Raw genomic sequence first — 12579 nt, forward strand, 5'->3', positions numbered from 1 at the left:
CTGTTTTACAGCTATTGGCAGGTCCGGCTGCAACTGCGAGTGTTGATGCACCGCTTGATATGGAATCCATTTTGTGCCAGTGCTCTCGCCGGCAGCCCTGCTGAGCGCTGCATAAATTGCCTGTAGTGTCATCTCAGGAAGGGAGGGTTTTAGCCTCCATTTGCTAGCATGGTTATTATGGCGCTGTGCCAATATTTGCTTCTTAGCAGTCGCTTTTATCCGAAGCGATGTGTAGTAAGTGGTTGCATACATTTCTTTTGGTGTATCTAGTGGCTTGGTGTTGAACCCACCATATTTGTGTTGTTGGGCACATACAGTAGGACTGCTTGTTACCGTCACACACTTAGGGAGCGGTGGTGAGAACTGTGCTTTGTCGCAGGATAAGGAACAGGGTGAACGTGAATCAGCTGTGTCTGGTGGACCTGGCAGGGAGTGAGCGCACCAGCAGGAACGAACGCCCAGGGCAGCCGCCTCCGGAAGCAGGTGAGCCACAGCTCCTCTCCAGTTTAACAGAGCCGCGACGTCCAGGGAAATTAACTTTTGTCACCCCCGACCCAGGCAACATCAATCAATCCCTGATGACGCTGCGCACCTGCATCGAGGTCCTCCGCGAGAATCAGATGTGCGGCACAAACAAGGTCACTAACTGGAAAATTTATATTAATAGACTAAGTGCAAACTCGGGTGGCACTGGGAGTGCATGTACTAGTGTGATTTTTATCTCTGCTTAATCTCTTTTCTCTGCTTATTCTCACAGATGGTTCCATACAGAGATTCTAAAATTACTCATCTGTTCAAGAATTATTTTGATGGGAAGGCAAGGTTCGCATGGTCGTGTGTGTGAACCCTAAAGCAGACGATTATGAAGAAACCTTGGTAAGGCATTCAAAACTCAAAAAAGTTTATTTATTATCACCCTGGACCTTTTTATCAGTTAAAAAAAAAAAAAAAAAAAATATGTAAGCAACTATACTATGGTTCTGTTCTTTTTAAGATTTGCTTTAGTATTGCTTTTGGTTTAAGTCACAAAAATGAACGACAAATGTATTCAGGATGTAGTTCACCACTTAAGGGCAGATCAGCACCCCCTTGGTTCATGGAATGCGTTGTTATTGGCTGGAGTGCCCGTAGCCAATCTCCTTAATGTTTGTGTAATCAGGGATGGTTCCTGGCTTTGTATTCCGTTCATTACTGTGGCTGTGTTTACATCCTGCCACTTCTGCTTAGATCCTTGAAAACTCCTAATAATAAAACTTCTGAAAATGAGATTGCGCGTGAACGTTGTTGATTAATTGAACATTTCCGCGGTGGTGTACATGGAAAGACATTCCATAAAACTGTTATTACCGTGAATTAGAAAGGTCTTTGTGACCTTTGAAGCCCCTGTGCTCATCCGTGGCCCGTGCCCCCGCAGCTGGTGATGCGCTTTGCGGAGATGACCCAGGAGGTGGAGGTGGCACGGCCAGAGGACCGGCCCATATGCGGCTTCACCGCGGGCCGCCGGCACCGGAACCAGGCCTTCAAGGAGGAGCTGGCCCGCCAGCTGGAGCAGAGGGGAGGGCCCATCAACGGAGGGTGCGTTCTGCCGGTCCTGTGTGCACCTGCACTCTACTGCCCTCCTGCTGGCCTGGGATGAGTCTTTTATTAGTGCTCCCTGTGTGTAGTTTCTTAACATACAAACACTAAAGCGTGAATTTTCTCATCCAAAACATCTGCTTTCTGAAATAAGCAAGGTTCTCAGGCCCTACATTTTTATTTTTTATAAAATATATGTATATATTTTTTTGCCAACTTAGAGTGTGATGTTACTGACAAGTTGACAATGTTCTAATACTGCCCTAGCTAACTCCAACAAAATAAATCCCAGAAAGCATGAAAAACAGGAATAAATAAATACTGAAAATAAGTCTTCAGTGATGAGATTTTGTGTGGGAACACAACTAAAATTGAGGCCGGCTTAATTGACCTTTTGCTAGGTTGTGAAATAATATGCCTGTTCGATCCCCTTAAAGAAAGGTCTCGTTTCTTTCTAAAATGGTGCACCTTTGGGCTTGTGGCCCTGACGTAGACTGTGGCCTGGTATTCAGGTGTTTGTTCTGGGTTGACCGTGGCGCTGTCCTCTCCCTCCCACAGAATACCCCTCCGTCATGCCGCAGCTCCTGCACAGCTTCCCCCCGCTGCCTCCCCTGCGAGATCGTCGACTGCACGGACGACCAGACCCTGCCCCGCCTCATCCAGGTGCTGGAGAAGAGGTACAGCATCCGCAAAGTGATGGTCGAGGAGTACAACAAAGCCGGTAAGAACGGGGTTCCAGTCGGTTCAGGGTGATATGCCCCGTGTTGGGCTTTCCCCCTTTCATTTTGACTTTGGAGTTGTTCGTTGTTAATTCGTTTTTTTTTTTTGTCCCTTGAGCAGCCAACATGCTGAAGTCGAAGCTGAAGGAGTTTGACGGAAGCATAGTCTCCAAGGAGACTTTCATCCAGGAACAGAGAGGGAAACTGGGGCAGAAGGATAGCATCATCTCCTCCCAGAAGGCCGAGGTGGATCGTCTGGAGAAGAAGGTGAAAATGCTGGAGTACAAGGTGAGCCCCCCCCGCCCCCCGCCCCTCCCCCTCCTGCACTCCTTTCTGTCCTCCAGAGGGAAAGATGGATGGACTGATTCCTTTATTAGTCCGTTGGGAAATTGTTTTTGCACCTTGCAGGACAAAGGACACACGGTTTAAAGAACATGACGGTACATTCCATTAGATTTAAAGTGAATGTAAGCTACAGCTACACAACTAGCGTACGCAACCTGATAAGACTCATAACGGTGACAACGTTAGCGCACAGAACTTTGGCGTCGTCACAGTTTGTTCAAAAGTGCTATGCTTGTGGGGTGTCTCGGTGGCGCAGCCTGCAGATCACTGACCGCATGCTCATTGCGAGCATGCGGTCTGACATTTGTCGCATGTCTTTCCCTCTCTCGCTCCCATTCTTCCGGTCTCTCTATACTATACTGTCCAATAAAGCTGAATAAGGCCGAAAAAATATCAAAAAAAAATAAAAGTGCTATGCTTGCGAGGACAAACCGTCTCCAAGCCCGGGTGGTCAGTACACTGTACCCTCGTCCTGATGCCATTGGGTGTATCGGCTGTATGCTGGCCGGGTTGTGTTGCCGGTAAGAGCACCCGGGACTCGTGACCTGACCCTCGGTGCCTGTGCCGCAGATCGACATCCTGCAGAAGACCACCAACATCTACGAGGTGGACAAGCGCACCCTGCAGCAGGAGCTGGAGAGCCGGGACCTGAAGCTGCAGCGCGAGGCGTCCGACAAGCGGCGCATGGAGGCGCGGCTGCAGGGCGTGGTCTCCGACACCAAGCACAAGTGGGAGAAAGAATGCGTGAGCGCCCCCTTCTGCCCTTTTAACGCAGCGTGTTCATACGCGGGACGATTGTCAGAACTGCATATGCTGTGACTACACTATCAGGCGAAATTGTTCCCAAAGGAGAGCCCCTTTGATTCTGTAGAAGAATCCTGTGTCTGGTCCATGAGGGACTAGATATAGGATTGATGGGGGAAATTATATAGTTGGGGGGGAAAATGGTTCTTTTGTCTGGTGGTTTTCACACTTCACACCAATGATGGAGGGTTCCATAAAGAACTCAAAAGGCTTCCTCTGTGGAGACCAGCCAAAGAACCCTTTTCTCTGAGTGTAGTGTGAGACTAGTGTTTTGTGTGATTATGATATAAGTAAATGAATTCTCCAGTACATGCTTGTCTAGACTCAACACCAGGTTGTGGTCCAGTTTTTGAACCCCTACCCTGTAAGGCGGTGGCGTTTCTCCGCTAACGGGCCCTCTGCTCTTCCTCAGGAGCGGCGGGTGAACGCCAAGCAGCTGGAGATGCAGAACAGGCTGTGGGTGAAGGACGAGAAGCTGAAGCAGCTGACCGCCATCGTCACGGAGACCAAGAGCGACTGGCCCGAGAAGGAGACGCCTCAGCGCCCGTCCCGCCAGAGGGACCGGGGCCCCACCAAGAGATCGGCCTCTCCCTCGCCCTCCCCCATGCCCGTAGGTTACGCTGACCTCTTCTTCTAGACCTCCAACCCTTCCACCGTCGTGTGCATGCGCTTTTTTAATCTATGTGTTCCTGGGTGTTGGTTTCTACTGGTATGCCTTGTGTAATGGTGTAACCCGTTGACAGTACGTGGACGCCTTCCTCCGTGCGGGGGTCTCTGCCCGATGCATGCTCTAACTCGGGGGGGGGGGGGGGTTGTCTGCAGGCTACAGAACGCTGCCACCCCCCAGTCAGGCAGGGCGCCCCGTCTGTAGCCTGCAGTGTTTCGGAATGGGAGCAGAGGGTGCCCAGAGACCGCAGGCAGGCTAGACAGTTGAGCCCCACGTACGAAAGCGCAGCCCGTGAGCCTAGCAGGGTGAGGAGGAGAGACAGGGCCTGGACCGCAGACGATGTCCCCGTTCAGCCGAGGGATAAGGACCCACAGCTCGGTGAAAGGGTCAGTGTTTGCCGCTGTAGGTACTGTTTTGGTAGCTCAGCCTTCTAACTTTTTAAAACCTTTTTTATTTTATTTTTTTATTTATTTTATGTGATCATATTCAGCTTGGATGGATGTGCTTACAGGTGGCCAATGGCAGAGCTTTTTATTTATTAAATTTTTTTGCATGTAAAGAAAAAAAAAAAAAAACTTTTACATGCTTACATGCATCTGCACTTTAAATTACCTTGTTTTGTTGGTTGTTTTGCTTGGCTTTTAGTTTTGCTCCACAGCACTTAAATATGAGCAATTATTTTTATGCTGTGTGAAATCTTTGAGTTTCAAAGTTTTGAAACAAGGATGTTTTACCTTCACAATTCAAGCGGATTTGTTTATACTCATTTTTCTACTAATGGGGTTCTGGCAACTTTACTGGATAAGTGTTTTGTTCAGAGCATTGGTTGTATTTGTTGAAATTGTTTACCCTGGAAAGTGAGTTGAACTGAAACGTGAAGTAAAGTATGACCATTAATTTGCATGAATTTGTCTCGTTTTCTTTAATCTGTCTACTTGCTTTGCTTCTGCATGTTAAAATAACCCTGATCAAATAATCCTCTTTGTTTTGAAGTCTGATAATCTGCATGGCTTTTGAAACTCAACGCTCGCATTTTTCGTCACATTTGACCTCTCAAACATCTTCAAATCAACTTTGGATTTGGCATCCCTGTCATGTGACTGTTGGCAATGAATGAATGCTTTTGTGGAAAACCTGGAAGCTTTGACCTTTGTGCTGTGGTACACGGTGTAAGGTGTCTGAACACCAAGATTCTGTTTTCCAAAAGCTTTAAAACACCTGTTGCCTAGCTTTTAGAAGTTTAGAAGGCAGTAATTGGCTGATACTTTAATTAAAGCACTGGTTTTAAAAAATAATTTTACGAGCAGTTGACCAAATGTTTGTCCTTGTGTGTGCGTTTCCCGTTTGAATTGGCTTGGCTACGATGGGAGATCTGTGACAGTTCCCTCGTGGCTGTGGACGGGGTGGCTTTCAGAAGCCCATAGTAATTGAGTGTGTTGTCTCTGCTCTTGTCTGATTGGCCAGACCGGGCTGCCGGCTCGGCCTCCGCACCGGCGCTCGCGGTCCGCGGGGGCGGAGAAATGGGTAGATCACAAACCGGCCAACGGTCTGGACTTAGGCACGGTCATGCAGCCGCACATCCCCAACGCCATCACGGTGGCGGTGCCCAACGAGAACGTGCTGTCCAAGTGCGACAAGTACGTGCTGACTCACCAGGAGGTCGCGTCCGACGGCGAGATTCAGACCAAACTCTTTAAGGTAAAAAAAAATAACGTTTTTTTTAGCCCGGCGTAGAATATCTTCTGCGTCCGGCATTTCAAATTGTGAGCTTGTGAGCAGCCGGACGTTTTTGTGAATGGCGCTGGTTTGATCCGGGTTGTTTTAAGCCGCTGGTAAGGTAGAGTGAGTCTTTGTAAGTGTTGGAAGCGAGACGACGTGGCCTTGTTGCGCTGTTTCAGGGGGAAGTGTTCAAGACGAGGAGCGGAGGCCAGGCCGTGGAGTTCACCGACATCGAAACGCTGAGGCAGCAGTGCCCCACCTCCTCCAGGTCAGTGTGCCATGCGATTGGCTGTCGCCAGGTACTGCTGTGCACCGTAGACGTGCTTCCGACAGGTGACATGGACAGATGTGCTTTAGAGATCCTAAACTAAAATAACTAATGGGGCACAGATGTGAAACGTGTAACCCTGGAGGATTGACCCAAATCGAATTTATAAGGAACATATCCTCATTAGGGTTCCATTATGTGGAAAATTGAAACAAACCGTTTGAGGTGGAAATGTTTGTTCATATTTTCTTTCTTTTTTTTGAATCCCATGAAGTAGAAAGAGGAGATCGTCAGAAAGCAGCTTGTCGCAGCCGGAGGGGAACATGGAGACCAGAGTGAGTCTTATTTGCTTTAGCTCCTTCCTCCCGGGACAATCCAAAATCTTCCCTCTGTCAAAGTTCATTTTTGGTGCTTTTTTTAGCAGCTGTGAATGTCTGTTCCATTTGTTTCCACCTAATCCTAGTCATCTGAACTTCTTGTTTCTTATTCAGAATTTAACAGCCAGCCCTACATGCAAAGCTCTACAGACATTGGCTCTGTTTGTGCTCCCTACTTAGTAATATAGTAAACAAATTGAAATAAATGTTTTATATGGATAAGAGATGTCATTAAAATGTCTATTCTCTTCTACCAATAATGTGGAAACTTGGCAGCTGTTTGTGCTGTAATGTAAAACGGTAAGCCTTTGGCATTGGCCAATATGGGCCGTCCAATAACCGTTATTGATCTCTGCTCCGAAATTTCCATACCGTGCGCCCTTACTTGACGTCCTTAAAGTGTCTGATAGACCTTCCGAAAATGTCATCCCGGCATTAGCAGAGTGTTGTTGCGGCACAGCAGAAATCCGATGCCCTGGGTTATCAGGACAGGGTCAGGCTGTTTGTGTCTAATGGAGCCGGTGTCTTATCTAGTGTTCTGTGGCCATCCAGATGAGGACCGGCTCGGGCGGGGCACCAGAGTACCAGCAGTCTGGATATCAGAAGTAAGCTCTCCGTCCTCCTGAAAGCCGCGCTTAATTGGTGTTTAAATGTTGCTTCGAATGCACGGTGTCCCAGTCCTGCTGTTGATCTAACTGAAATGAGATTATGATTGTGGCTCTTGCTACGAGCCGTTAAGATGGGGCCCCAGGTCACAGCTGGACCCGACTCAAAATGGTATCTTCTGGTGCCGTTACACGCTCGCAGTACTTTATGATGCTCGTTGAATGATGACGCCAATTTGCTTGATTTCGCACGCCATTTTGTGTCCACCTGTGTTCTGTTGAACCGAAACCAAATTGTAATTAATTTAAAATGAATGTTGTCTTTTCTTGTCCCGTAGACGCAGAAAGCCGTCCGATCAGTAGATTTGCTACCAGGAAGGACGCAGACCTGCGTGAGCCTATTTGGTGTACACTTTGCTCTTGTGCAATAGCTTAACTGATTTTATGCCCCTACCCTCCTTCACATTGAACTTCGAGCTTCATGTTTTATATATTATATTGTACTCATTCACAGTAGCTTTTCTGTGGGCCACTATTTGTTACATTGATATGAAAAGCCTCGAGTTGTATGCCAATCTGTCTTGATTCTACAAAAAGACAAGAAACTGTCAGTTGACTACTTGTAATCTAGCTGCTGCCTGTATAACTTTAATATACCAACCTGTAGTCCCAATGCAATTAAGCCGATTTCCTCTTTTTTTTTTGTTGTCTATACTTGGGCTTCGAAGACAATCAAGGCATTTGTTAGAAGGATTTTAAGGACACTAAAGACCTTTCCCTGGAAAGAATCTTCAGTATTTATGATTATTTAATTGTCTAAATGGAGCTTGATTTTGTTTTTTTTGTTTTTTAAGCGATAACAAACCAACAAATGTGTAAATAAACCACCATAGAAAGGAGCTTGACCCTAGTCACTGGGCCCCTGCAATGATGTATGTATTCTTGGGTCATCCTACCAAACCCGGTTCCTAGGTGTTATTTGTACCTTAATTTATCTCAGGAAATCATTCCTTCCAATGTTCTGTAAATTTTTCTTCCCAGCTCACCCAACAGATTCTGGTTTTCCTCAAAGGTTGTAAAGTGCAGCAGCTGACCATTTTGTGCACTTTTTTAGCAGATCTGTATTGGCTTGTATATGATGATACTTAGATCTTCACCTTCTGCTCTGCATTGTTCCCACTGAACATATACATCTGTGAATAAATATCATTCAAGAAGACCTTGTTGTTCCTTGGAGGGGAAAGGGGGAGTGGTGTGTGTTTGGGTTGCCAACTAAAATGATTGTGTGCTCGGGTAGAAATGAGCCTATAAGGGAACCAGCACTGCTGAACTAGTATCCGTCTGCTCTGTGCCTGCGACGCTGTTGGCCAGGGCCCGGTTGAACAGAGCCGTTGGTGGACCCTGAGGTCAGGTTCGTCCATTTTTCACATCTCCTTGTTTATTCGGCTACAGAAGACGGGCACTGTTTATGTTGAAAGGATTTCTTTAAGACTCTGTTAAGCGCGAAGTTTGCTGTGCTAACAGTACAGAGTTTTATGTGGACAGTGATGTTTACCCTACATTCTTTGGTCTGTTGACAGTCGATGAGAAATGTTAAAGCCCGGCAGTCAAACAGAAGCGCGCAGTAACAAGTGTACGTTTTGTCACCCTGCTGGCAAAGCCCCGTGAACCGAGGTTTTCTGCTTATTCTACAGCTTTGGTTAAATTCCACTGCACCGTTCTAAACGGTGTTACGGATGTTTGTACTGGCGACATTCGTACGTCAGTGGAGTGATGCATTGTGGAAAAGGCGCCTGTGTCGTGCATTATCCCAGTTCAAACATATTTTGATGACTACTGATGCGTAGACCAAAGGAAAAGGGCGGGTCCATTTAAAAATGACGATTGTACTGATTGTACACTAGCATACCAGTTGGTGTATGCTAGTACGTCAGTTCTTTCTCGTGTGAACACGAGCTTGTGGTTTTCGAAAGGATCTTCCCCTGAACGCATGCAAGGATAACGGCTTTGCGAGTTTATTCCTTTCTGTCCAACACTCGGCAGATTATTTACCAACAGCAAAAGTAATTCAGGGAAAGTTCTGCGCTTTATTTTAAATGTAGCTTTGGTCCTGCGGTAAGAATTTTATATTTATACTTGGGCAGTCGGATTGTGTTAAGGACTGGTGCTGCTGCTGTATACTACACTAAACATTTGTTATTCTTAACTGGTTGACTGAATATGCACAGTGACGTACAGTTTAAACGGCATTCCGAATGGGCCTTAGCGGTATGACTGCTCTAGTGTGTATTGCACTTTGGCTCTCGGAAAGTCGACTGATTTTGGTCAAACGTACTGGACTAAATATCGAAAACCAATTCTGGTTCTGCTTTTTGGATGAACAGTCCAGTCCAAAAATTGAGTGTTTCATTACGATTGCTTACCAGGCCATTCTGAGCAATATTTCCTTGCAATCGGCCATGGAGTTGATCATGCATTTTTTATACCTATTTATGAGCAGTAGGTGGCAGCAATGGTCTTTACAAATTCTGCACTTTTAAAATGTCCTGGTTTTTCTTTCGAATACTGGCTTTTAATTGCTACTGTCAAATGTAATGTCAGTTTGTTCAGTTTTCGGTTGATCGATCTCCCTCGGGTTAGGCTGATTTAGACCAGTGAACTTGCTGGAACATGAAAAATGCTAACAGTAGTACCTGTAGTTTTTCATTCTGTGGCTTAGGAGTCTTGAATTTTCGTGATTGTTGTTTGAGTGTCATTTTAATGTTTTTGTGTTTTTCTGGCTTGATGCAGAGGACTGTGTGAAATGTGTATCATCTAATCAGGCTCGTTGTATAAATGAGTTTGACGGCTCATTTGCCTCAAACTTCTGCTAATGCTGGGTGGGGGGTGGAGGGTGTCTCTTAACTAGAGACATTAAATTATCCTTAAAAGCTTTTCAGCAGGTTTTGAATGTTCCTGTCCAGCGCTCGCTATAGAGTACGTGTGCCTGTCAGTATGTGTTATTTTGTGTTTAATTGTCCATAAATGACAAATGTACGAATAGATGAAATGGCGGCTCACTCCCTTGCACACAGCGCTGGTTTCTATTGCCTGTGGAATACTATTTCGAGCAGCGGCCGATTGTACCACCAGGGGCTCATCAATGGTAAGTGTTTGGACTGCAGTGAGGTCGTGACCCTGAAGAACTGTCCCTCTGTCTCCAATGAGACCGTAGCTGCTTTGCGGGGCTAAACTGCCATATTATTGCTGAGCGTCAAATGAAGCGTGTCTTAAGTTAATGGGCAATGCGCACACGGCCATTTGGCCTTCCTGAAAATGGCTTCCTGCTGATGTGGTGGTTCGACTTCAAGCTGATTTTATACATTTTGACGGTATTTAATGTTACAATAATTACAAACCATAAAAAGGAAGACTTGATAAGGGTGAACTGCAAGTATATATGTATATACACTCGGTGAGCACTTTATTAGGTTGAACTGTACACCAGCTTGTTAATGTGAATATTTAATCAGCCAATGGTGGCAGCAACTAAATGCATAAAAGCATGCAGACATGGTCAAGAGGTTCAGCTGTTTTTCAGGCCAAATGTCAGAATGGGGAAGTAATGCGATCTATGTGACTCTATGTGGTTGTTGCCAGACTGGGTGGTTTGAGTATCTCAAACTGCTGATTTCCACACACAAGTGTCTCTAGACTTTGCAGAGAATGGTGCCAGAAATGCCAGACTGGTTGAAGGTGACAGCAATGCAAATAACCACACATTACAGCAGTGGTATGCAGAAGAGCATCTCTGAACACACGCATCAAACCTCTTAAGTCAATAGACTACAGCAGCAGGAGACCAATAAGTAAAACAATGGGTAATAAATGCCTAAAAGTGCTCAGTGAGTGTATGTATATGTCGTGTTATAGTGTTAACTATTACATAGTATGAAATAATTCTGTAAATTATTGTTCTTAAATGTAAAAAATGGTGTAACCATTTATGTGCAACTGCTGGCCTCACTCCATGGGAGAGTGATGAATAACAGCCCCCTCTCCAGTGGTGATCCAGTTTTAAACTGTGACCCTCTCATGGGTAATAAACGGGTCTGGAGTCTCTGAATCATTACCCTGGAGAAGGGTTGTTACATTCATATCAGCTGTATAATTCTGTTAGCTTGTTGGGTTTTGCTCACTCTTGGTGGGGGGAGGGCTGAGGCTGATTTGATGAGTGGGCCAAGGAAATGGCCTCCTCCTAACCTGCTGTTCTACAAGCCCTGTGTTTCCAGGACTGCCTGTTAAAATATTGACCTTCCCCGCTTTCAAGTCTTTGTTCTGTGTCTAACCAGGCGGTCTGTAAATGCTGTTTTGACAAACATCACGTGGGGCTGGGGCCTTTTTATTTTCACTCAAACACTAACTAATGGTTACTTAAATACCTTATCAATGTGTTAGGGCTGTTTGCACTGGGATTTTTTTGTTCTGTTGGTCACTTTTCATTTATCTAACCTAGCTGATAAATATATCAAAAAAATGTTTTAGATTTTGTTCCCCTCTCCTTTCATTGTCTGGGCCGTGCACATGTAGAGCAAACACAAACACGCGGTACAATTGTGTAATGACACAATGCAGCGTTCAAACCGCTATTTACACTGCACTATCAGCCTATTGCCTCCCACAAGTGGAAAAAAAACAACTTTGTTTTCAATTCTTCTCATTTAGTTTGCACAAGCCCCCATACCTGCAGAAACCCATCTGTACCGATAATTCTGGTCTGATCCGGTCCTGTCGTCCTGTATCAGATGGAAGCGGCATATTTTAGGTTTGCTAATCTCGTCCGACCAGCAGAACTAACATCACCACTCCCTCGAAGAAGTCTTTCTCTTCTTAGTGTTTATCTTTCTACGGGGAAATATCAGTTTCTGAAAAGCATAACAACATTACTTTCCTTTGCACTGTTTGAATGAACAGACAGAACTTAAAACTGTCATCACTAAACCCACACTATTACTTTGAAACCACCATCTCTGGTGAGCGTGTGAACTGCGAGTGTGTTAAGTGTCAAGGCTCCAGCATACACATTTGGGGCTCCTAATGTACAGGCTCTGAAACCACAGCCTTGGGACGCTGCCTAAGGGGGTGGGGGCAAGGCAATTGTGCAATTCTGGTAGTCTGGTCCCAATGAGTTTTTTTTTTGTTTTTGTTTTCATGAGACAACCGAATAACAAATATCTGTATTCCCTCTGACCCAGTACTCAGGTACTATTTTATTCTGTGTGGTATATTTAAAAATGCACAATACTAGTTCAAAGTCATTGCATCTTAAGATGTGAGAGAATGGGTATCACTGCTTTTTGTTTCAGAAGCAATTCTGTACTTAACTGTGCTGATCTGATTCTCTCTGGGCCCTCTTGCATATTTATTTTTTGTTAAGTGTCTTCCAATGGAGTCCTACTGAAGGATGGCACAGCTTCTAATGTAAATGTACACAGTATGCAAGTAGTCAGTGCTGTCATTT

The 12579-nt window shown here is 45.4% G+C and overlaps 1 protein-coding gene across 1 annotated transcript; it reads left to right on the forward strand.

Moving 5' to 3' along the window:
• The first annotated feature begins 563 nt into the window (after positions 1 to 563).
• On the forward strand, positions 564 to 8296 carry kif23 (kinesin family member 23). The gene is given in 14 exon segments (XM_061222055.1): positions 564 to 638; positions 758 to 812; positions 815 to 876; positions 1415 to 1572; positions 2132 to 2183; positions 2185 to 2296; positions 2416 to 2582; positions 3210 to 3383; positions 3856 to 4053; positions 5575 to 5808; positions 6009 to 6097; positions 6372 to 6432; positions 7009 to 7079; positions 7418 to 8296. Coding segments are annotated over 14 exon segments (1518 nt in total). The 5' UTR covers positions 564 to 578; the 3' UTR covers positions 7443 to 8296.
• The last annotated feature ends 4283 nt before the right edge of the window (positions 8297 to 12579 follow it).

Source organism: Conger conger, chromosome 15 (assembly GCF_963514075.1).
Source record: "Conger conger chromosome 15, fConCon1.1, whole genome shotgun sequence".
Lineage (NCBI taxonomy): Eukaryota > Metazoa > Chordata > Actinopteri > Anguilliformes > Congridae > Conger > Conger conger.